Genomic DNA, 26,499 nt, shown 5'->3' on the forward strand with positions numbered 1-26,499 from the left:
TAGAATGGACCATTCTTTTTCTGTCCTTGTAGCAACTTGTGCTGGATCCTGGGATACAGTGGAGAATACTTGGTTAACAAGAAGCAGACCCAGGGGCCCATTTCAGCTCGTTTACATGCTCTTTTCACTCTTCTAAAGCAATTATGTGTTTCAGAGCCTTAGAGCTATAATTCAAAATGTCTGGGAGTGGATTTATTAATGGTACTGCAAAGCAATGTCTTCCTTTCTACCGCAAGTTGGAAGATCTGGCACACAGAGTAGGACAAGAAGGAAAACCCAGTTCTGTTGTCTCCCTCCTAAGCAGCTCTGCACACAGCAGAGAGAAGGTCATGGGCTTAAGTCAGTCTTCAGCTGTGCTTTGGAATACCAATGCCATCTCAAGGCTTGTGCACTGGAAGGACGAGACCGGGTGTGTTGGATAATGACTTATTTAGCAGCTAGACTGCCTACTAATGCTGGCTACTTTTAATTAAGCTCCATATTACATTTAACATTATTTTTATAATTGAAATTATTTGGAATGTCAGCAGGGGTGTGCTTAGGGCCCCAATTTACCAGCAGGTTCATTGGAAGAAGGGGCTCAGTTGGTAAAGAATCTGCCTGCAATGCGCAAGACCTGGGTTTGATCCCTGGATTAGGAAGATCCCCTGGAGAAGGAAAATGTTATCCACTCCAGTATTCTGGCCTGGAGAATTCCATGGACTGTACAGTCCATGGAGTCACAAAAAGTTGAACATGACTGAGTGACTTTCACTTCACATCACTTCACTGGATGAAAGCAGCAAAGAAAAGGGGGTGCCAGCGTCACCCTTCATGCTCCTTCAAGTAGTTGGCACATCCCAGCATCCACACGGGGAGACAGGCCAGTACCACAGATAGCACAGGTGTGCTTGGAATGAATGGATCTTTAGCTAAACAAATTGAGCATAAAGGACACTGTCTTGTGAAATGGAAGCAGATTATCAGTTGACTGCATATTTCTGCTGGTGTTCCAAATTTGGATCCTGAAAAGTGAGAGGTAGAGCACTTAGATCTTGAATCTTGCCAATAGAGACTAATTTGAATTAGTATATCAGAATCAATATACTTTTAAAATGTTTTTGTTGATATTGAGTATTGATTTACACTAGGACTTTGTTGTTTATCTATTTTTTATTTGGTTTTCTGTATCTGCTATCCCAAGACTCCTAATTTATCCCTCCCTCAGTCCCCACCATTCCCTTTTGGTAACTGTATGTTTGTTTCAATGTCTGTGTGTCTGTTTCTGTTTCATAAGTAAGTTCTTCTGTGTCATAGTTTAGATTCCACATATAAATGATATCACGTGGTGTTTGTCTTTCTCTGACTTTACTTAGTATAACAGTCCCTAGGTCCTACTATGTTGCTGCAAATGGCATTATTTTATTCTTTTTAAGGCTGAGTAGTATTCCACTGTATAAAAATTGGTATACTTGTAATCTTTGTTCCCAGGCTGAGGTATGTGTGTGTGTAATTGAGACAGGAGGCTCTGAATATGTTTAAAAATTTGTGGAGATTCTAATCTAGTGTGCTTCTTCTAAAATGGAAGCTAGTTTGCTGCAGGAGTTCAGATTTCAAAGCAGTAAATATTTCCTGATGAATACAACTCTGAAGGGAAGTGTTTTTATCAAATCAGGACCCCACCGTTATGGCCTCATTTAACCGTAATTACCTTTTTAAAGGGTCCATCTTTAAATTCAGCCACACTGAGGGTAAGGACTTAAACACAGGCACTTTGGGGAGGCACAGTTCAGTCATTCAACATTCCTCTGCATCACATCCCACAGCTTCTGAGTGTGGCTCACAGAATTCTACACACCAAAAAAAGGAGGGAAAGAGCCTCACTAAATTTTAATTCTTTTTTTTTTAATTAATAATGCTTTATTTTTGTATAAAGGAACGTATGGCAAAACCAATACAGTATTGTAAAGTAAAATAAAGTAAAAATTAAATAAATAAATAAAATAAAACCAGCTTGAAAAAAAAAATAAATTCAAAAAAAAAAAAGGCTCTGGGGTTAAAAATAGAACAAATAAACTGTTAGTTGATTGAGGTGAGTTTTGATTGTTTATGAAAGATATTGTTGTTGTTCTTTAGTTAATTTTTATTGAATGATAATTGCTTTACAGAACTTTGTTGTTTACTATCAAACCTCAACATGAATCAGCCATAGGTATACATATGTCCCCTCTCTTTTGAACCTCCCTTCCATCTCCCGCCCCATCCCACCCCTCTAGGTTGACACAGAGCCAACAGCAAATTCCTGTTGGCTATCTGTTTTACATATGGTAATGTAAGCTTCCATGTTACTCTTTCCATACATCTCACCCTCTCCTCCCCTCTCCCCATGTCCATAGGTCTAGTCTCTATGTCTATTTCTACACTGTTGCCCTGTAAATAAATTCTTCAGTTCCATTTTTTTAGATTCTGTATATATGAGTTAGAATACAGTATTTATCTTTCTGTTTCTGACTCACTTCATTAATAGGTTCTAGGTCCATCCACCTCATTAGAACTGACTCAAATGTGTTCCTTTTTGTGGCTGAGTAATATCCCATTGTGTTTACATACAACAACTTCTTTTTATTATTATTATTTTTTTTTAGGTTTGTTTTTGGCCATGCTGGGTCCTTTTTGCTGCACATGGACTTTCTGGGTTGTGGCGAGTGGGGGCTACTACTCTTCACTGTGGTGCTTGGGCACTGCAGTGGCCACTCTTGCTGGAGAGCACCAGCTCTGGAGTGCAAGTTTAAGTAGTGCTGGCACACAGGCTTAGTTGCCCCCATAGCATGTGGAATCTTCCCAGGCCAGGAATCAAACCCACGTCCCTTGCACTGGCAGGCATATTCTTAACCACTGGACACCAGGGAAGTCCTACAACAACTTTCCATTCATCTGTAGATGGACATCTAGGTTGCTTCCATGTTCTGGCTATTGTAAATAGTGCTGCAATGAAGAATGCGATACATAGTCTCTTTCGATTTTGTTTTCTTCCGGGTATATGCCTAGGAGTGGGATTGCTGGGTGATATGTGGTTTATTCCTAGTTTTTAAAGGAATCTCCATATCATCTTCCATAGTGGCTGGATCAATTTACATTTCCACCAACAGTGCAAGAGCATTCCCTTTTCTCCACACTCTCTCCAGCATTTATACTTTGTTGACTTTTTGATGAGGACCATTCTGACAGTGTGAAGTGATATCTCATTGCAGTTTTGATTTGCATTTCTCTAATGAAACAGTGTCAGACTTTATTTAGGGGGGCTCCAAAATCACTGCAGATGGTGACTGCAGCCATGAAATTAAAAGACGCTTACTCCTTGGAAGAAAAGTTATGACCAACCTAAATAGTATATTCAAAAGCAGAGACATTACTTTGCCGACTAAGGTCCATCTAGTCAAGGCTATGGTTTTTCCTGTGGTCATATATGGATATGAGAGTTGGACTGTGAAGAAGGCTGAGCACTGAAGAATTGATGCTTTTGAACTGTGGTGTCGGAGAAGACTCTTGAGAGTCCCTTGGACTGCAAGGAGATCCAACCAGTCCATTCTGAAGGGGATCAACCCTGGGATTTCTTTGGAAGGAATGATACTGAAGCTGAAACTCCAATACTTTGGCCACCTCATGCGAAGAGTTGACTCATTGGAAAGGACTCTGATGCTGGGAGGGATTGGGGGCAGGAGGAGAAGGGGACGACCGAGGATGAGATGGCTGGATGGCATCACGGACTCTATGGACGTGAGTCTGAGTGAACTCCAGAAGATGGTGATGGACAGGGAGGCCTGGCGTGCTGCGATTCATGGGGTTGCAAAGAGTCGGACACGACTGAGCGACTGAACTGAACTGAACTGAATAATGAGACATGTTGAGCAACTTTTCAAGTGTTTGTTAGCCATCTTTATGTCTTCTTTGGAGAAATGTCTTTCCTTTTTCACCTTTTCTTTTCACCTCTCTTCTTTTCACAGCTATTTGTAAGGCCTCCCCAGACAGCCATTTTGCTTTTTGTATTTCTTTTCCATGGGGATGGTCTTGATCCCTGTCTCCTGTACGATATCACAAACCTCATTCCATAGTTCATCAGGTACTCTATCAGATCTAGGCCCTTAAATCTATTTCTCACTTCCACTCTGTAATCATAAGGGATTTGATTTAAGTCATACCTGAATGGTCTAGCTGTTTTCCCTACTTTCTTCAATTTGAGTCTGAATTTGGTAATAAGGGGTTCATGATCTGAGCCACAGTCAGCCCCTGGTCTTGTTTTTGTTGACTGTAGAGAGCTTCTCCATCTTTGGCTGCATAGAATATAATCAATCTGATTTCAGTGTTGACCATCAGGTGATGTCCATGTGTAGAGTCTCCTCTTGTGTTGTTGAAAGAGGGTGTTTGCTATGACCAGTGCATTTGCTTGGCAAAACTCTATTAGTCTTTGCCCTGCTTCATTCCGCATTCCAAGGCCAAATTTGCCGGTTACTCCAGGTGTTTCTTGACTTCCTACTTTTGCATTCCAGTCCCCTAGAATGAAAAGGACATCTTTTTTGGGTGTTAGTTCTAAAAGGTCTTGTAGGTCTTCATAAAACCATTAACTTCAGCTTCTTCAGCGTTACCGGTTGGGGCATAGACTTGGATAACTGTGATATTGAATGGTTTGCCTTGGAGACGAACAGAGATCATTCTGTCATTTTTGAGATTGCATCCAAGTACTGCATTTTGGACTCTTTTGTTGACCATGATGGCTACTCCATTTCTTCAGAGGAATTCTTGCCCACAGTAGTAGATATAATGGTCATCTGAGTTAAATTCACCCATTCCAGTCCACTTTAGTTCGCTGATTCCTAGAATGTCGACGTTCACCCTTGCCATCTCTTGTTTGACCACTTCCAATTTGCCTTGATTCATGGACCTGACATTCCAGGTTCCTATGCAATATTGCTCTTTACAGCATCAGATTTTGCTTCTATCACCAGTCAGATCCACAGCTGGGTATTGTTTTTGCTTTGGCTCCATCCCTTCATTCTTTCTGGAGTTATTTCTCCACTGATCTCCAGTAGCATACTGGGCACCTAATGACCTGGGGAGTTCCTCTTTTGGTATCCTATCATTTTGCCTTTTTATACTGTTCATGGGGTTCTCAAGGCAAGAATACTGAAGTGTCTTGCCGTTCCCTTCTCCAGTGGGCAAAGGAGAAAAGGAAAGATATAAGCATCTGAATGCAGAGTTCCAAAGAATAGCAAGAAGAGATAAGAAAGCCTTCTTCAGCGATCAGTACAAAGAAATAGAGGAAAACAACAGAATAGGAAAGACTAGAGATCTCTTCAAGAAAATTAGAGACACCAAGGGAACATTTCATGCAAAGATGGGCTTGAAAAAGGACAGAAATTGTATGCACCTAACAGAAGCAGAAGATATTAAGAAGAGGTGGCAGGAATACACAGAAGAACTGTACAAAAAAGATCTTCACGACCCAGATAATCATGATGATGTGATCACTAATCTAGAGCCAGACATCTTGGAATGTGAAGTCAAGTGGGCCTTAGAAAGCATCACTACGAATAAAGCTAGTGGAGGTGGTGGAATTCCAGTTGAGCTGTTTCAAATCCTGAAAGATGATGCTGTGAAAGTGTTGCACTCAATATGCCAGCAAATTTGGAAAACTCAGCAGTGGCCACAGGACTGGAAAAGGTCAGTTTTCATTCCAATCCCAAAGAAAGGCAATGCCAAAGAATGCTCAAACTACCACACAATTGCACTCATCTCACATGCTAGTAAAGTAATGCTCAAAATTCTCCAAGCCAGGCTTCAGCAACACGTGAACCGTGAACTCCCTGATGTTCAAGCTGGTTTTAGAAAAGGCAGAGGAACCAGAGATCAAATTGCCAACATCCGCTGGATCATGGAAAAAGCAAGAAAGTTCCAGAAAAACATCTATTTCTATTTTATTGACTATGCCCAGGCCTTTGACTGTGTTGATCACAATAAACTGTGGAAAATTCTGAAAGAGATGGGAACACCAGACCACCTGACCTGCCTCTTGAGAAATCTGTATGCAGGTCAGGAAGCAACACTTAGAACTGGACATGGAACAACAGACTGGTTTCAAATAGGAAAAGGAGTACATCAAGGCTGTATATTGTCACCCTGCTTGTTTAATTTATCTGCAGAGTACATCATGAGAAACGCTGGACTGGAAGAAACACAAGCTGGAATCAAGATTGCTGGGAGAAACATCAATAAACTCAAATATGCAGATAACACCACTCTTATGGCAGAAAATGATGAAGAACTAATGACCCGCTTGATGAAACTGAAAGTGGAGAGTGAAAAAGTCAGCTTAAAGCTCAACATTCAGAAAAGGAAGATCATGGCATCTGGTCCCATCACTTCATGGTAAATAGATGGGGAAACAGTGCAAACAGTGTCAGACTTTATTTTTGGGGCTCCAAAATCACTGCAGATGGTGACTGCAGCCATGAAATTAAAAGACACTTACTCCTTGGAAGAAAAGTTGTAACCAACCTAGATAGTATATTCAAAAGCAGAGACATTACTTTGCCGACTAAGGTCCATCTAGTCAAGGCTATGGTTTTTCCTGTGGTCATGTATGGATGTGAGAGTTGGAATGTGAAGAAGGTTGAGTGCCGAAGAATTAATGCTTTTGAACTGTGGTGTCGGAGAAGACTCTTGAAAGTCCCTTGGACTGCAAGGAGATCCAACCAGTCCATTCTAAAGGAGATCAACCCTGGGATTTCTTTGGAAGGAATGATGCTAAAGCTGAAACTCCAGTACTTTGGCCACCTCATGAGAAGAGTTGACTCATTGGAAAAGACTCTGATGCTGGGAGGGATTGGGGGCAGGAGAAGAAGGGGACGACAGAGGATGAGATGGCTGGATGGCATCATGGACTCGATGGACGTGAGCCTGAGTGAACTCCAGGAGATGGTGATGGACAGGGAGGCCTGGCGTGCTGCGATTCATGGGGTTGCAAAGAGTCGGACACGACTGAGCAACGGAACTGAACTGGAGAAATGTCTATTTAGGTCTTTTTCCCACTTTTTGATTGGGTTGGTTTTTTTTTTCTGGTATTGAGTTGTATGGACTGCTTGAATATTTTGGAAATTATCCTTTGTCAGTTGTTTCATTTGCTAATATTTTCTCCAATTCTGAGGGTTATCTTTTAACCTTGTTTATAGTTTCCTTTGCTTTGCAAAAGTTTTAACTTTATTTTGGTCCCACTTGTTTACTTTTGTTCTTACTTCAATTACTCTAGGAGGTAGTTCAAAGAGGTTCTTGCTTTGATTTCTGTCTTTGAGTGTGGTCTGCCTATATTTTCCTCAATAATTTTATAGTTTCTGGTCTTACATTTAGCTCTTTACTCCATTTTGAGTTTATCTTTGTGTATAGGAAGTGTTCTAATTTAATTCTTTTACATGTAGTTGTCCAGTTGTCTGAGCACTATTTATTGAAGAGGCTTTCTTTGCCCCATTGTATATTCTTGCCTGCTTTGTCAAAAATAAGGTACCCATAGGTGCATGGGTTTATCTATGGGTTTTCTATCTTGTTCCATTGGTCTATATTTCTGTTTTTGTGCCAGTGCCATACTTTCTCGATGACTGTAGCTTTGTAGTATAATCTCAATTCAGGGAGGTTGATTCCTCCAGCTCCATTCTTCTTTCGCAAGTCTGCTTTGGCTATTTGGGGTTTTTGTGTTTCCATATGAATTGTGAAATTTTTTGTTCTAGTTCTGTGAAAAATGCCATTGGTAATTTTATCACTTCAGTTCAGTTCAGTCGCTTAGTCGTGTCTGACTCTTTGCGACCCCATGAATCGCAGCGCGCCAGGTCTCCCTGTCTATCACCCACTCCCAAAGTTCACTCAAACTCATGTCCGTCGAGTCAGTGATGCCATCCAGCCATCTCAACTTCTGTCATCCTCTTTTCCTCCTGCTCCCAAACCCTCCCAGCATCAGAGTCTTTTCCAATGAGTCAACTCTTCGCATGACTGGATTAAATCTGTAGATTGTGTTTGGTAGTATACTCATTTTCACAGTATTGATTCTTCCTACCTGGAAACATGGAATATCTCTCCATCTATTTATATTGTCTTTTATTTCTTTCATTATTATCTTATAATTTTCTGTGTACAATTCTTTTGTCTCCTTAGGTAAGTTTATTCCTAGATATTTCATTCTTTTTGTTGCAGTGGTGAATGGGATTGATTCCTTAATTTCTCTTTCTGATTTTTCATTGTTAGTATATAGAAATGCAAGTGATTTATGTGCATTGATTTTGTATCCTGCAGCTTTGCTAAATTCACTGATTAGCTCTAGTAATTTTCTGATACTATCTTTAGGGTTTTCTATGTACAGTATCATGTCATCTGCAAACAGTGAGAGCTTTACTTCTTTTCCTATCTGGATTCCTTTTATTTCTTTTTCTTCTCTTATAGCTTTAGCTAGGACTTCCCAAGCTATATTGAATAATAGTGGTGAAAATGGACACCCTTGTCTTGTTTCTGATCTTAGAGGGGAATGCTTTCAGTTACTCACCATTGAGAGTAATGTTTGCTGTAGGCTTATCATATATGGCATTTGCTATGTTCAGGTAGGTTCCTTCTATGCCCTTTTCCTGAAGAGTTTTAATCATAAACAGGTGCTGAATTTTGTCAAAATTTTGTCAAAATAGATGCTTTTTCTGCATCTATTGAGATTATCATATGATTTTTATCTTTAGATTTGTTGATATGCTATATCACATTGATTGATTTGCATATATTGAAGAATCCCTGCATTCCTGGAATAAACCCAACTTGATCATGATGTACAAGCTTTTTGATGTGTTGCTGAATTCTATTTGCTAAAATTTTGTTGAGGATTTTTGCATCTATATTCATCAGTGATATTGCCCTGTAGTTTTCTTTTTCTGTGTTGTCATTGTCTGGTTTTGGTATCAGGGTGATGCCATGTGGTCTCATAGAAAGAATTTGAAAGTGCTCCTTCCTCCGCAATTTTTGAAAGAGTTTTAGAAAAATAGGCATTAGCTCTCCTCTAAATGTTTGATAGAATTCTCCTGTGAAGCCATCTGGTCCTAAGCTTTTGTTTCTTGGGAGATTTTTGACCACAGTTTCAATGCTTGTAATTGGTTTGTTCATAATTTCTATTTCTTCCTGGTTCAGTCTTGGAAGACTGAACTTTTCCAAGAATCTATCCATTTCTTCTAGGTTATCTATTTTATTTCCATATAGTTGTTCATCATAGTCTATAATAATCCTTTGTATTTCTGCACTGTCTGTTGTAACCTCTCCTTTTTCATTTCTAATTTTGTTGATTTGATTCTTTCTCTTCTTTTGATGAGTCTCACTAAAGTTTTGTCAATTTTGTTTATCTTCTTAAAGAACCAGCTTTTAGTTTTATTAACCTTTACTATTTTTTCTTTCATTTCTTTTTCATTTATTTCTACTCAGATCTTTATTATTTCTTTTCTACTAATTTTGGGGTATTGTTGTTCTTCTTTTTCCAGTTGTTTTAGGTGTAAAGTTAAGTTGTTTATTTGATGTTTTTCTTATTTCTTGAAGTAGGATTGTACTGCTATAAACTTCCCTCTTCGAACTGCTTTTGCTGCATCCCATAGGTGTTGAGTTGTCGTGTTTTCATTGTCATTTGTCTCTAGAAATTTTTTGATTTCCCTTTTGATTTCTTCAGTCACCTTTGGTTATTTAGAAACGTGTTGTTTAGTCTCCATGTGTTCGTGTTACTTACATTTTTTTTTTTCTTGATATCTAGTCACATAGCATTGTGGTCAGAGAAGATGCTTGATTGTGATTTTAATTTTCTTAAATTTACTGACATTTGACTTGTGACTCAAGACGTGGTCTGTCCTGGAGAATGTTCCCTTTGTGCTTGAGAAGAAGGTGTCTTCTTCCTCATTTGGAATCTCCTGAAGATATCAAGGAGATCCAACTCACCATTTAAGACTTGTGTTTCCTTATTAACTTTCTATTTTGACGATCTGTCCATTGGTGTGAGTGGGGTGTTAAAGTCTCCTGCTATTATTGTGTTACTGTCAATTTCTCCTTTTATGCCTGTTAGTGTTTGTCTTCGGTATTGAGGTGCGCCTGTGTTGGATGCATAGATATTTACAATTGTTATGTCTTCCTAATGAACTAATCCCTTGATCATTATGTAGAGTCCTTCCTTATCTCTTGTAATCTTCTTTTTATTAAGGCCTATTTTGGCTGATATGAGGAGTACTACTCCAGCTTTCTTTTGCTTTCCATTTGCATGGAATTTTTCCATCCTCTCACTTTCAGTCTATATGTGTCTTGAGGTCTGAAGTGGGTTTCTTGTAGACCACATATATATGGGCCTTGTTTTTGTATCCATTCAGCCAGTTTGTGTCTTTTGGTTGGAGCATTTAATCCATTTACATTTAAAGTAATTATTGATATATATGTTCCTATTGCCATTTTCTTAATTGTTTGGGGTTGATTTTGTAGATCTTTTTTCTTCTCTTATATTTCTTGACTATATAGGTCCCATTAACATTTGTTGTAAAGCTGATTTGGTGGTACTGAATTCTCTTAACTTTTGCTTGTCTGAAAAGTTTTTTTTTATTTCTCCATCAGTTCTGAATGAGATCCTTGCTGGGTACAGTAATCTTGGTTGTAGATTTTTCCCTTTCGGTACTTTAAAGATATCCTGCCATTCCCTTCTGGCCTGCAGAGCTTCTGCTGAAAGATCAGCTATTAAGCATATGGGATTTCCCTTGTATGTTACTTGTTACTTCTCCCTTGTTGCTTTTAATATTCTTTCTTTGTGTTTAATCTTTGTTAGTTTGATTAGTATGTGTCTTGGCATGTTTCTCCTTGGGTTTATCCTGTATGGGACTTTTTGTGCCTCCTGGACTTGATTAACTATTTCCATTTCCATTGGGGGAAATTTTCAACTATAATCTCTTCAAAAATTTTCTCATACCCTTTCTTTTTCTCTTCTTCATCTGGGACCCCTATAATTCGAATGCTGGTGTGTTTGATATGGTCCCAGAGGTCTCTGAGACTGTCCTCAGCTCCTTTCCTTCTTTTTACTTTCTTCTGCTCTTCAAAAGTTATTTCCACCATTTTATCTTCCAGCTCACTAATTCGTTCCTCTGCTTCAGATATTCTGCTGTTGACTCCTTCTAGAGTATTTTTAATTTAAGTAATTGTGTTGTTTGTCTCTGTGTGTTTATTCTTTAATTCTTCTAGGTCTTTGTTAATTGATTGTTGCATTTTCTTCATTTTGTTTTCAAGGTTTTCGATCATCTTTACTGTCATTATTCTGAATTCTTTTTCAGGTAGTTTGCCTATGTCCCCTTCATTTATTTGGACTTCTGTTTTTCTAGTTTGTTCCTTCATTTGTTCAGTATTTCTCTGGTTTTTCATCATTATTTTTTTTTAAGCTATTGTGTTTGAGGTCTCCTTTTCCCAGGCTTCAAAGAAAGTTGAATTCTTTCCTTGAAGAAGGTTGAATTCATTCTTCTTTTTGGTTTTTGCCCTCCTAAGGTTGGTCCAGTGGTTTGTGTGAGCTTTGTGTAGGGTGAAATTTGTGCTGAGTTTTTGTTTGTTTGTTTTTCCTCTGATGGTCAAGGCTGAGTGAGGTGGTAATCATGTCTGCTGATGATTGGGTTTGTATTTTTGTTTTGTTTCTTATTTAGGTGAGGCATCCTGCATAGGATGCTACTGGTGGTTGGGTGATGCCAAGTCTTGTATTGAAATGGTTTCCTTTGTGTGAGTTCTCACTATTTGATCCTCCCTAGGGTTAGTTCTCTGGTAGTCTAAGGTCTTGGAGTCAGTGCTCCCACCCCAAAGGCTCAGGGCTTGATCTCTGGTCAGGAACAAAGATTCCACAAGTGATTTGTTATGGCATTAAGTGAGATTAAAACAAATATCCAAAAATGAGAAACCAAAGATGAACCCCAGACAAACAGCAGTTACAAAATCAGGCAAATAATAATTAAAATAATGGAATATACATATATACATATACACCCATGAGCAAAGTGAAAACAGTCCAACAAAAATAAAGTACAGTAGATTGACCCAACAAACAAAGGAAATGAAAAATTATATTGACCAGTTAAGAACAAAACTAACTTAAGCACAAACTGGAAAACAAAACTAAAGCAAGGTGCCAAGTGGGGAATAAAGCAATGAAAACAAAACTAAGAAATATGTTGACAGGAAAGAAAAAAAGGAAAGAAAGAATAGATATGCAAAATTAAATAGAGACAGATGAAGAAGATTTATATACATTAAAGATGAACTGAAATGGGAAAAGAACGGTAGGAAAGGCAAACAAAAGAATAAATGTAGAAAAATATAATAGGTTTAAAAAAATTAAAATTCTAAGAGAGAGAAAGAAAAAAAAAAAAACAGAAGAATAAAAAAGGAAAACTCCACAGAACTGCAAAAGTCCAATGTAGGGGCAGAGGTTTATAACAACATTAGAAAATGTGACTGAATATACACAAATGCATAAACACCCAGAAGCAAAATCAAAACAGTCCAACAAAAATAAAGTACAATAGATTGACCCAGCGAACAAAGGGAACCAAAAATTATGTCTACCAGAACAAAACTAATTAAACTAGCAAATACATTGACAGGAAAGCAGAGAAAGTAAAGAAAAAAAGAACAGATATACAGAGTTAAATGCAGGTAGATAAAGAAGATTTATGTATGTTAAAGGTTAACTGCAATGAGAAAAAAAAGTAGGAAAAGCAAACAAAGGAATAAATTTAGAAAAATATTAATAGGTTTAAAAAATTTAAAAAAGAGAAAAGAAAAAAAAGAGGAAAGCTCCACAGAACTGCAAAAGCCCAACTAGGAGGCAGAGGTTTATGACAACAATAAAAAATGTAACTGAGGGGGAAAAAAAGCTCAAAAGCTTAGTTGGATTTCTTAGTGCCAATAAAATCGACATTACATCAGAGGAGGAAAAGGGGGGAAAAATCCAACAGAATCTACAGAACAAGTCAAAAAAAAAATAATGTTTTTCTTGAGTTACCGCTGTCAAAGTCCTTTACCTCGCTGGGAGTCACAGCCCACTTCACCTCCCTAGGATGCCCTCCAACACCATGCTGATCTCTGGACCTGCTGTGGGGGCAGCTCAGATTCTAATCTGGTCCTATTCCTGGGTGTTCTTGCCTTCAGTGTCCACAGTTATGAGAGCTAGAGCATTTTCTTTTGTGGGAGCTCTCAGTGGCCTTTTATATATTCCATAGACACAGAGTCTGCTTAGTTGATTGTGTGGATTTAATCTGCAGCTTGTACAGCTGGTGGGAAGGTTTTGGGTCTTCTTCCTTAGCCACAGTACCCCTGGGTTTCAATTGTGGTTTTATTTCCACCTCTACCTGTGTGTCGTCCACTGGGGTTTAGCTCCTAAGGCTACCCTGGAGGATTTGGGTCTGCCCCTGTGAGGGCCAGGTGTGGAGGTGGTGCAGCTGCTTGGGTTGCAGGGATTCTGGCAGCACCAGGTACTCAGCGGGGTTGGCAGCTAGGGCAGCAGGAAATATAGTGCCCTGGAAGGGTATGGCAACCAGTATTGGCCAATATGCTCCAGTATTCTTGCCTGGAGAATTCCCTCTCTGACAGAGAAACCTGGCAGGCCACAGTCTACAGGGTCACAAAGAGTCGGACACGACCGAAGGAACCCTGTGCGCACAGACATGACTTTTTTTTGCCTGTGGCAGCTCTGCCCCAGTGAGTTGAGCCTGAAGGTGGAGCAGCTGCTTGGCTTGCGGGGACCCTGACAGCACCAAGTGTGCAGGGACACAGACTGCCTCTACCACAGGAGTTATGGCCCTATCATAATCTTTTTGAGCTTCTTGTAGCTGGCGATCAGAAGGCCTCTTTGGCCAGTCTTTCTCCATAGCTATGCGCATTCAGGCACTTAGAAGGCTCCCTTGCCTGGAGTCCTTGTCTGTTGTTTGGGTGTGTCAGGCACTTAAAGGGGCACCCTGAGTGGGGTCCTACTCTGGAGTTCAGGGCATCAGTCACTGAAAGAAGCACCCTGGCTGGCATCCTACTCTGTGGTTCAGTGCATCAGGCGTTTGATGGGCCAGCCTCCCTATTGTTCAGCTGCTGATGCTGCCGTGTGGGGAGAGAGAGACTATGGTGTGACTCAGCAGTATCGCCTTGCTTCCACGGCTCCCTGCCTTTCCTCCACCATCATTTCCTGCCACAGTCTCCTCCCCAACATCCCCTCAATCCATCTGTCTCAGTCAACAGCAGCCCTCGCCCTGGGATTGCTCCACATTCCCTAAATTCCAGCTCCCAGCCTCTGTGCCTTCCAGGAGACCAGCGTTCCTATCTGGGGTATGTATGGCTGCAGCAAGGACTGTCTGATTCTCATTCCATTTAGGTTGACGCAGATCAGCTATTTCACCCTCAACCTTCAGTGTTTCTCCTCTGATTCAGACAATTGCCCCACTGTGGGGATTGGACTCCTGCTTCAGTTCCCCCACCCACTGAGGGCAGGTCCAGTCCTACTAACACTCCTGTTTTTCCCCCTAGTTCCTTCATCCTGCCGAGTTTTGCATGGTTCTATATATTCTTTTCCACTGGTCAGGTACTCCTGTCCGTTCTCAGCTGGTGTTCTGCGTGCACCTCTGTGTCTGAAGGTGTATTCCTGATGTATCTGTGGAGAGAGATGTACTCCATGTCCACCTACTCCTCCGCCATCTTTTTCCCTCCTAAATTTTTATTCTTATATCTGCTTTCCTCTTTTGTACCAAGTTCATGGTCAGCCCTCACTGTGTGCAGAGCTGGGCAGCTCTAGTTATAGTCAGGAGTCAAGCTAATTCCACAGGAAACATCTTGATGGTGAAGGTGGTAGAACAGTGAGAAAGAAACTGTTCTGAGCTTGGAAGATCGCAGTCTCACTGCTCCTAAGCTTCACGTGTCTGCCGTCTGTGTTCTCCATCCTGGGCAGCCGCCTCCCACCCTCATTTTAAAAAATTGATCTTTACCTTTACCTACATACATGATGTTACAACCCAATAACTTGATTTCATAATCCACTAGTGGGTTACAATATCTGAAAACACTGTTCTGTTGTATAATATTGTGGGAACTTTGGGAGTTCTTTCCAAATCATCACCTTATTTTACCCAGTGTCTCATCTTCCTATGTTAGTTCTGTCTTTATGATTATATTATCTGCTAATTGTAGAGAGTTCTTGGCATGGAATGGTACAGGCAGTCTGGTCAATATGCAGTTCCATGTTAAAGCAAAACCCCCCTCAGGTATAATTAAAGAGTGGTTGCTGAATTTGTTTGTAACTCCATCATAGGGATCTCCAACCATTTGACCAAGAAGTCTATGCCTCCTTCACCTTGTCTGTTACCATCAGCTGAATTTTCACCTTCACCTCCTGTTTCTTCTGGGCTTGGTTTGCTCTTTGGGAAATTTTAAGCTTTAAACTGTGCCACATTAAACTTCGCCTTCCCCTCTATACCTTCTCAACCCTTTTACTTTCTTAGGCATCCTGCCACTGTCCTGCTTCTCAGTCCTTTCCAGTTGGTATTTGCATGAGTAAATGGTTGTGGAGTCTTACACAGTCACTGTTCATGAGCATGATCACAACACACCATTGTGGTGATGACTTGGTCCAAGCAGAAGAAGAGGAAAATCATGTGGGATCCAAGAAGGTAGCCCTTTGGTGACAAAAGACTCAGTGTCACTGCAGAAGCAGTGTCTGTGCAAAACACCTTCCTGAAATATTTGCCAAATCCTTTCTTGGCTTCAGAGACAGTGGCCTGGGCTAAGAGGAGGTGTGACATCCCAAGTGCCTTGTTCAGTTCAGTTCAGTCGCTCAGTCGTGTCCAACTCTTTGTGACCCTATGAATAGCAGCACGCCAGGCCTCCCTGTCCATCACAAACTCCCAGAGTTCACTCAGACTCATGTCCATCGAGTCAGTGATGCCATCCAGCCGTCTCATCCTCTGTCGTCCCCTTCTCCTCCTGCCCCCAATCCCTCCCAGCATCAGAGTCTTTTCCAATGAGTCAACTCTTCACATGAGGTGGCCAAAGTAATGGAGCTTCAGCTTTAGCATCATTCCTTCCAAAGAAATCCCAGGGTTGATCTCCTTCAGAATGGACTGCTTGGATCTCCTTGCAGTCCAAGAGACTCTCAAGAGTCTTCTCCAACACCACAGTTCAAAAGCATCAATTCTTTGGAGCTCAGCCTTCTTCACAGTCCAACTCACATCCATACCACTGGAAAAACCGTAGCCTTGACTAGACGGACCTTAGTCAGCAAAGAAATGTCTCTGCTTTTAAATATGCTATCTAGGTTGGTCATAACTTTTCTTCCAAGGAGTAAGCGTCTTTTAATTCTATGGCTGCAGTTACCATCTGCAGTGATTTTGGAGCCCAAAACAATAAAGTCTGACACTTTTTTCCCCCATCTATTTCCCATGAAGTGATGGGACTGGATGCCATGATCTTCATTTTCTGAATTTTGAACTTTAAGCCAACTTTTTCACTCTCCACCTTCACTTTCATCAAGAGCCTTTTTAGCTCCTCTTCACTTTCTGCCATAAGGGTGGTGTCATGTGCATATCTGAGGTTATTGATATTTCTCCCAGCAATCTTGATTCCAGCTTGTGTTTCTTCCAGTCCAGCGTTTCTCATGATGTACTCTGCAGATAAATTAAATAAGCAGGGTGACAATATACAGCCTTGACGTACTCCTTTTCCTATTTGGAACCAGTCTGTTGTTCCATGTCCAGTTCTAAGTGTTGCTTCCTGACCTGCATACAGATTTCTCAAGAGGCAGGTCAGGTGGTCTGCTGTTCCCATCTCTTTCAGAATTTTCCACAGTTTATTGAGATCCGCACAGTCAAAGGCTTTGGCATAGTCAATAAAGCAGAAATAGATGTTTTTCTGGAACTCTCTTGCTTTTTCGATGATCCAGCAGACATTGGCAATTTGATCTCTGGTTCCTCTGCCTTTTCTAAAACCAGCTTGAACATCTGGAAGTTCACAGTTCACGTATTGCTGGAGCCTGGCTTGGAGAATTTTGAGCATTGCTTTACTAGTAAATCTTTGGCATTGCCTTTCTTTGGAATTGGAATGAAAACTGAGCTTTTCCAGTCCTGTGGCCACTGCTGAGTTTTCCACATTTGCTGGAATGTTGAGTGCAGCACTTTCACAGCATCATCTTTCAGGATTTGAAACAGCTCCACTGGAATTCCATCACCTCCACTAGCCTTGTTCGTAGCGATGCTTTCCAAGGCCACTTGATTTCACATTCCAGGATGTCTGGCTCTAGATGAGTGATCACACCATCATGATTATCTGGGTCATGAAGATCTTTTTTGTACAGTTCTTCTGTGTATTCTTGCCACCTCTTCTTAATATCTTCTGCTTCTGGTAGGTCCAGACCATTTCTCTCCTTTATCAGGCCCATCTTTGCATGAAATGTTCCCTTGGTATCTCTAATTTTCTTGAAGAGATCTCTAGTCTTTCCCATTCTGTTCTTTTCCTCTATTTCTTTGCATTGATTGCTGAAGAAGGCTTTCTTATCTCTCCTTGCTGTTCTTTGGAACTCTGCATTCAGATGCTTATATCTTTCCTTTTTTCCTTTGCTTTTCACCTCTCTTCTTTTCACAGCCATTTGTAAGGCCTCCCCAGACAGCCATTTTGCTTTTTTGCATTTCTTTTCCATGGGGATGGTCTTGATCCCTGTCTCCTATACAACGTCACGAACCTCATTCCATAGTTCATCAGGCACTCTATCTATCAGATCTAGGCCCTTAAATCTATTTCTCACTTCCATTGTATAATCATAAGGGATTTGATTGAGGTCATACCTGAATGGTCTAGCGGTTTTCCCTACTTTCTTCAATTTAAGTCTGAATTTGGTAATCAGGAGTTCATGATCTGAGCCACAGTCAGCTCCTGGTCTTGTTTTTGTTGACTGTATAGAGCTTCTCCATCTTTGGCTGCAAAGAATATAATCAATCTGATTTTGGTGTTGACAAGCACCTTGTTATTTGAGCTTTTTTCAAACATGGAGTTAATAATATTTTACTTGCATGTTAAATAAGACAGTTGTGAAGCACTGACCTGGCATCTTGAATGTAAGATGTGAGCAAAGCGTAGAACCTTTGTTCTCGTTTGTATAAGTTCTCTATTGCTTAGTCATAAGTCACTGCTGAGTGAGCAGATTGAAACCATTTGTGTTTATTATCTTACAGTTCCTATAGATCACAAGTCTGGACACAGCACTGGGGGGTCCTTTGCTCCCGGGTATCACAAAGCTGAAACCAAGGGATGGCTGGGTTGTGCTCTCTTTTGGAGCTTAGGTCCTCTTGTAAATTCATTCAGTTGTTGACAGCATTCATGTTGTAGGAATGAAGTCCCAGTTTCCTTGTTGGTCGGCTGGGGGTCACAGTCAGCTCTTTGAGACCACCCTTAGTCCTAGCTCTGTTCTTCCAAGCCACAGAGGGCCCCCTGGTCTGCTACAGCTGTGTTATATAACATACTACCTTATGTAATGTTTCATAATCATGGGAGTGACCATCCCATCATAGTCACAGGACCTGCCACACTCAAGGGGAGGAAGTCATGCAGTCTGTGCATTCTAGAGGGGCGGGCATCTTGGGGCTGTTTTTGAATTCTCTCTAGCACATCATCACATTTATCTTCGGATCTAACTTAGTTGCTAAGGACTCTTCTCTTTGCAAATTTGTGGTCAGAAACGGTCCTATCTCTTTGTGTTTACAATTAATTGTCTGAACTCCACATACTCTGGAAGGCAGAAGCCCTTTATCTCCCTTGGGTGCCCCCCCTCCCTACACACACACACACACACACACACACACACACACACACACACACACCCCAAAGGAGTCACTGTGGATGGTGCTGTGTGTGGTGTCAGCAGATGATGTTGTTCGTGCAGTGCCGAACCAACCCTGGCCTAGTCCCTGGCTACCCAGCCCCCAGCATTTCCTTTTGTCTTCCACGCTGTGCTTAGCTTCCTCTCCACACTGCAGCTGGAGGGCTGGCAGCCCTGGGGCCAGCAAGCCTCTGCTAGCACTGAGGCCCTCGTGCAGTTCACGTTACAGCCAGGCTGGATGTCTGCGTGGTCTGTGTTCACATGTCACCCTGTCAGTGAGTCATCCTTGAACACCTGGTTTTACACTGTATCATCCACCACTCCTTCCCCACTGCTTTCAACTTGCCAGCTTCTACTTTAGTTTTCACCGTGTGGAACTTACTGCCATCTCACCCCATTCATGATTTTCTTGCTTGTTTGTCCCCTTCTTCTAGAAAGAAAGCTCCTGCATGTCCTTCTGTTAGGGTTTTTATGCCCCCCCGCCCCCACTCCAGACCCAGCACAGGCTGAATTCACACTGGCAGCTTGGTGACTCTGTGTTGGATGCCTGGGTTGTGAGAACCAGTAGTGTTTTTAAGCGCACATTTTGGTGCTCTGCTAGCTGTTGGTTGGATAAACGAAGCTAAACAGATTTTAGCTTATGCTCCAGCATGTAGGAGCCTTCCATCAAAACCAAGAATTTCTACCTAGTAGACAGAAGTTCATGTTTGTGGACTACAGGAGGAATGGGCGTGTGTGTGTGCGATGGCAGTGGTTTGGTGGGGGTCTGTCTGCTCAGTTTATCCTTGAAATGATAGAGGATATAGCAGTGATTGGGTGCTGAGTGTTTAAAGAGCTTGAAGCCCCAGGAGCCAACCAGGGAGAAACAGCACTATAGCGCAGATGTGTGGAGTTCCACTATAACTCATAATACTCCATCTTAGCTAATATTTTATAGGGAGCTATTTTCTACATATTTTTCTACATAAAACAAGTCAATTTGTACTGGAATTACCTAAAAATTCAGTGTTCAAAGTCTTGGATCAAATTGTGTATTTCTCCCAGCTACTTTTTTTTAAGACGAAAATTGGCAGGAACTTGATAGATCATAATTCTGTGATCATTTAATATTATTGAGAAACAGCCTTACCCCTCAACACACATTCAACCCACTGCCACTTGGACTGAAACTGCTGTAGTGAAAATGTGTCTATAAAAGCCAAAGTGCAGAAGTTTCATAGCTTCTCTCTTTTCTTAAAGAAAGCGGGGCTGGGGAAGAATGGGGATTTTGGAGGAGTCCGAGCTGACCCATGGGAACCTTCCCTGCGCTGGGCCTGTTCTTGGAGAGTGAGGGCCTTTCTCAGGGCTCTGCTCAGGGATGAAGGGCGCTGAGCACCATGAGTGCAGCATCAAGGGGGCAGGACAGGTGTGAGCAGCCATGGCCCTTGTCAGCACTTTAGGTGAGGGTGAGGCCTTCAGACTTAAAGCAGTGCTATAAGGAGGCCCTGCCCTCCCATGCCTTTTGCTTATGGAGAAACAGGCTCGTAGATGTTGAGTAACTTGCTAGCAGTCTTGCAGCCGGTAAGTGCTAAGACCAGGACTAAAGCACAGAACTTGTCCAGCTTCATAACCTCTGTGCTTCAGCTCACTGGCCTTGTTGATTCAGGTGCCCATCTTCTGACGCGGTCAGCACTGCCCAGCATCTGCAGCATGCTGATGCTCCCCTCTGGTTTCATGCAGGTCTTTGCTCATCCAGTTATAGGGCCTCTCCAGAAGGAAACCACTGTGATGCTGCCCATGGGGATGTGTAGCAAACAGATGCTTTGAATGACACTGTCCCTCTCAGCACCTTCTGTTTGGGCCAGTACATCTCTGCTAGTTCCATAAAATGCAGTGGTGGCAGTTCTGTCCTTCACACTGAAATCTGCCTGGCCCTCCCAATTGGTCCGGCCCTTCTTCTGCGGGAAGCTGACAGCCTGTGCCCTCTCTCCCACAGATGCCGGCCTTACGAGGACTGCTGTGGCTCCAGGTGCTGTGTGCGGGCCCTCTCCATACAGAGGCTGTGGTACTTTTGGTAGGTCATGACTCTTCCAGGTCTCAGACGCTCCCCCTTCCCCAGGGCTCTGCCCAGTCAGTCTGTCACAGCCAAGTCACCTTCACCTCCACCTGAGGTCGTGGTCTCCGGGTGGCCTATCAAGAAAGCAGATATGTTTGGGCTGGCTTTGTGTCAAGTGCATCTGCTCCCAGAGTTTGCAGAAAGCTCATCCCCGTTTCCTCAGGCTTGTGGCTGGGAAAGAAGAGTTATTCTTTGGGAAGCTGGACTGTACAGCAGCTTCAATCTTCAGCAGCTCCTCCACCAATGTCTGAAATGGATTGAGGCTGCCTGTCTTAATCAGAGAATCAGCAGATCTTGCTATAAGGTTTTTGCTGCCTGGAAATCTTCCATATTCACATTGTGTCAGCTGAATCCTAACTTTCAAGACAGCTTATGTCCTTCCCCACCTTCCAGCTCTCCTGGAGGAACTTGAAAGAGCCATCCAGCATCTGTAAGATTGTAGCTCGGGAGAGAATGAGGGAGTAAAGCTGGCAGAGTCCTGGAAGGATGGGTGCAGAGTTTCCAGTAAGGAGAGGAACCTCCTGTGAGGTGCTGTCCTCAGAGGATGCCTGTAAGGAATGCCATTAGACATAGGAATGTCTGAAGACAGGCCTTTCCTGACCCCGTGGCAGGAGCCACTTGGCTTTTTTTGTGAGATTTCGCTATTGGCCTCCTGACAACTGTTCCTAATATTTGATTAGGGAAGCCAGCACCATCAGGGACTCCACGTGCCGCTTTCTGTAACGGGAGAGCCTCTTCATTTCACTATCACCAGCTCCTTGCCAGGCCTTGGCCATTTAGGGGCTGGACTCGCCTATCACGAGGGGCCCTGAATGGTGCCAGGCTGTCACTGGCCTCTCCCTACCTCCTAGCTGCTAGCACCTCAAACTGTAGGAGAAGGAGAAATCTTTTAGCCTGAGACTTTTGGAATGTAAACAGCTCTGGCATTTCAGAGCTTTGCCGGGCATCACCCACGTGTTTCCTCTGAACTTGTGGCTAAGGGTCCCGTAAGGGATCAGCAGTGCTTCACATTGGCCTGAAGCACCAGAGAATGATGATGAAGTTGTGGAAATGCTCCTAAGAGAGAAAGCTTGTCAAAGTTTATGTCTTATGTGATTAAAAAGAAGGAAAAGTTGAGAGTCCAGGAGAATTCTGCAGGCCTGGCTGCCAGAGCAGCTTCTGTCAACCTTTCCTGGAAACGTCCTCTGAACTGGCAGCTGGTGCTTCCAAGCTGTTTGCTGGTGTCCCTTGTCAGGGTCCCAGCACCTCAGCAAGCCAGTGGGGCCCTATACAGAGGCATTTCATGAGCGCCATGGAAGGAGGGCAGGTCTCCACGCTCAGGATGCCAGGTGCCAGAAGGCTTGGTTTAGTTCTTTGGGTTGAGATACTGATACCAGCTTCTAAACCAGGGGGAATGCTGGTTTGAAACTCAGCATTCAAAAAACAAAGGCATCTGGCATCTGGTCCTATCACTTCATGGCAAATAGATAGGGAAACAATGGAAACAGTGACAGACTTTATTTTCTTGGGCTCCAAAATCACTGCAGACGGTGACTGCAGCTATCAAATTAAAAGATGCTTGCTCCTTGGAAGAAAAGTTATGACAAACCTGGACAGTGTATTAAAGAGCAGAGACATCACTTCGCCAACAAAGGTCTGTATATCACAGCTATGGTTTTTCCAGTAGTCATGTACAAATGTGAGAGTTGAACCATAAAGAAGGCTGAGTGCTGAAGAACTGATGCTTTCGAACAGTGGTGCTGGAGAAGACTCTTGAGAGTCCCTTGGACTGCAGGGAGATCAAAACAGTCAATCATAAAGGAAATCAACCCTGAATATTCATTGGAAGGACTGATGCTGAGGCCAAAGCACCAATACTTTTGCCACCTCATGCAAAGAGCCAACTCGCTGGAAAAGACCCTAATGCTGGGAAGGATTGAGGGCTGGAGGAGAAGGGGGTGACAAGGAATGAGATGGTTGGATGGCATCACTGATTCAATGGACATTAGTTTGAGCAAAGTCTGGAAGGTAGTTCACTATTTCCTTCAGGACAGGGAGGCCTGTCGTGCTGCAGTCTGTAGGGACACGATTGAGCCAATGAACAACAACAAAACCTGGGATACAGCCAGAGAACACCTTGAGATGCAAGCCCCAGCTGAAGTTTGAGGACACTTGGTTTTCGCTCCATGCATTCCTTCTCTCAGTAATGTGTCTGTTATGTACCAGGGTCCTGTGTGAAAGGCCCTATGGCAGCTGGGCTCCTAAAACAGATGTCTAAACACATGGAGAATTGTAAGCCAATGTTCTGGAAACAAAGCATGCAACTTCTGATGGCAGAGAAGTTGGGGAAAGCTGCATGGCTTCTGTCTGGGTCTCAGAGAAGAGGGCCCTCCTTATGTTTCAGGGGCAGGGCCCTAAGAATGGACCTGGTGAGAGAGGGATGATGGGGAGCTGGTGTTGGGGGGAAGTTTGGGGGGAGAGATAGGAGGTTGGGAGGAGGGAGCTGGGCATGAAGTGAATGGAGGGCTGTTCTCCAAGCTGACTCCACTTGACTTTGGAGGATTTGGGGTTCCTTAGCATAGCACAGAGGTTTTGGCAGAGAGTGCTTTTGGAAGTCAGCTCTAAAATCTTAAGTAATCCTTACCTGCTGCTGCTGCTGCTGCTAAATCGCCACAGTCGTGTCCGACTCTGTGCGACCCCATAGACGGCAGCCCACCAGGCTCCCCCATCCCTGGGATTTTCCAGGCAAGAATACTGGAGTGGGTTGCCATTTCCTTCTCCAGTGCATGAAAGTGAAAAGTGAAAGCAAAGTCACTCAGTCGTGTCCGACTCTCTGCCACCCATGGTAGTCTGATGTAGGCCCCAGGATTAGGAAAGGTGTAGAGTTAGAAAGCATGCTGCAACAGAGTGCAGTCTGGCAGGTAAGTGCTGCCTGCTGTGGGGCTCCTGCAGAGTTGGGGCATCCGGGCCCAGGGAGGCTCTGCTGCTGCCTGAGACCTGAAAACCGCTGGGGAGGAGGGCAGGAAGAGACTGAAAAAACAAATTGAATTGAAGAAGCCAGATTACTTTTAATGATAGAAAAGACACAAACTTCCTCGCTTAATCCCAGGAATGCTCCCCATACCTGCTCAGTAATGAAAGAGAACTTCGAGAATTTCTTTTCTTACCTTGACACCCCTTTCCTCTTTGTTACCAGAAACTCATTCCCCTACCCCTCTCTTCTCAGACTGCTGTTTCAGTAAGGAACAAGTGTGATGATGACTGCTCCAGGAGCCAGGAGTGGGTCTCCTGCCACATGACTGTTCTTACTTGCTTGCACCTACTTGCTGTCCAGCAGTCCACACTGTGAGGTGCATATCACTTATATTTGTCTAGAAAAACATGTATTCCATTTGAATTGAACTAGGGTCTCCTGTGTTGCAGGCAGATTCTTTACGAACTGAGGCATCAGGGAAGCCCATTCCATTTGACAGATAAGCCAAAACTATCATTTTGGGTTATTTCATGGAAGAGACCAAGATCTCCCATGGCTTCTGCGTGTCCAACACAGGGAGCCTGGACCTTTGGGAGTGAGCAGGGGTGTAAAACCTCATGCACAGTCACCTCCGTGTGCCTAGCATTTCTGCTCAGATATTTACAGTTGGACCCAGGGTTGAAGGTAGACTATCATGGAGTCCAGACGAAGTTGTCCATCTTAGATTCCAGCTTCTGACGTGGGAGTGGGGACTTTGTTTCGCACTATTTGGATTTTTCCTGCTCCTCAGGACTGCATCCCTCTAACGCCTCCCCCATCTGCAGCTCATAGCTATCCTCCTCAGGCCTCTCGCCCACCCAACTTTTCCTGTTGGGGCACCTATGCAGTTCTTTTCTACCCAGAAACATCTTCACTTCCCTTCAGTTTGTCTCCTTCCATCATTCAGAATTCAGCTCAGATGTTGCTTTGAAGGAAAAGAAGCTTTTGTGATCTCCCTTAGTCTGGAAGATACCCCCATTAAACCTCTTGTTGCACTGAACTGTACCCTTGAAATGATGAACATGGCTGTGTGTTAAATGCATTCCCCCCCCCAACCTATGATCCACCCTTCCTCTTCTTTCTTGGCACTATCAGAGTTGCAAATAAATAATTTTGTTACTTTGTTGTTTACTGTCCTCCTCCCCTGTGACAACTCAAGTTCAGTGAGGGTGAGGCCCCACCTGTCTTACTCCTTATAATGCAAAGATTGGTCCTGGGAGCCTGGCAGATACTTCAGAAGTTTTGTTGAATTAATAATGAATTAGACAAAAGGTTAGAAAACCACTATTTCAGTCCTCTTCTGAATCATTTCCTGTCTGGCCCCGATCTTTGTTCCTTCTCAAGGTTCCAAGGTGTCTGATACATACTTATTGATTAATAGCTTTAACTCTTAATATCATGTTTATATTCTCAAAGGCTTTATTGTCTACTCTTTCCTTAAATTACATTCATATGTGGCCAGGTGCCTTTGACCATGACATGGCCAGCTCTGCTGTGTGTGCATCCTTCACAAGAATGTGTGTGTTGTTTGAGGTTCTGGCAGGTTCTGTGTGTCCCATCATCATATCAGTTTAGAAATGGACAAGTTTCTCAGCTATGTCTGTGTGGAACAGTCAACTTGGCCCTGCTTCAAATGATTTCCCCTGTTGCTAGAAAAACTAGGTGAATGCTGAAGTGAGATGGGAAGTGCCATTCGTTCATTTTTTATTGAATGCCAGTGATCCAGTAGTCACTGAGAATCCTCAGATGATTTCGACAAACATCCGATCCTTCAAGGAGTCAGCTCTTGTCCATTAGACTGTGGAGTCACAATAAAAGGTCCAGCCATACTTAGAACCTAGAGATTTTAAAACAGCTTTTAAAATGAATTGTGTTTTCTCTATTCCTATAGCTTCTCTAAAATTAAGATGTGCTCTAGAAAGGGCACTTTAAAAAATGTTTATAGGTGTTCATATAATAATGGAGAGAAAACTGTTAGAAAGGATCCCATGCTTACTCTTCTTGCTTTAACAGTACAGAAAACTGCGGGGGCAGGGAGGACAGTGAGAACCAGCAGTAGTCTTCAAGCAGGATTGAAAAGGCGTCTTCTGTTTTGACTAAATGTTGGGTTGAAGTCAGGGCCATGGACAGGGAAGAACTGTACCAACCCTTTGAGGTCAATAGCCATTTGGAGCTTTTGAGGCAAAATGTTCACTTTGAGAGCTTCTCCATGCTAGTGGCCTCCATCCAGGGGCCCCCAGAGCTCTGATGGCCAGGTGTCTCCCTGGTTCCTCCACTGGGACCATTGCCAGGGAGAGCGGTTGGGTAGGACCAGCCAGGGGAGCCCTGCCATCTGCCTGGGCCTCTGCCCAGGCCTCACCCTGTGCTCTCGCCCAGGTTCCTCCTGATGATGGGTGTACTTTTCTGCTGTGGAGCCGGCTTCTTCATCCGGAGGCGCATGTACCCACCACCGCTGATTGAGGAGCCAGCATTCAACGTGTCCTACACCAGGCAGCCCCAAAATCCCACTCCAGGTCA

The 26,499-nt window shown here is 42.9% G+C and overlaps 1 protein-coding gene across 1 annotated transcript in view; it reads left to right on the forward strand.

The window, feature by feature from the left end:
- Positions 1–26,499, forward strand: part of VOPP1 (VOPP1 WW domain binding protein) — a 170,291-nt gene that overhangs the window by 112,638 nt on the left and 31,154 nt on the right. Inside the window, exons 3-4 of the mRNA XM_068983090.1 lie at positions 20,871–20,948; positions 26,359–26,495. Coding sequence (XP_068839191.1) covers positions 20,871–20,948; positions 26,359–26,495 — 215 coding nt within the window. The remainder of the gene's footprint in view (positions 1–20,870; positions 20,949–26,358; positions 26,496–26,499) is intronic.

Source organism: Capricornis sumatraensis, chromosome 10, assembly GCF_032405125.1.
Source record: "Capricornis sumatraensis isolate serow.1 chromosome 10, serow.2, whole genome shotgun sequence".
NCBI classification, from domain to species: domain Eukaryota; kingdom Metazoa; phylum Chordata; class Mammalia; order Artiodactyla; family Bovidae; genus Capricornis; species Capricornis sumatraensis.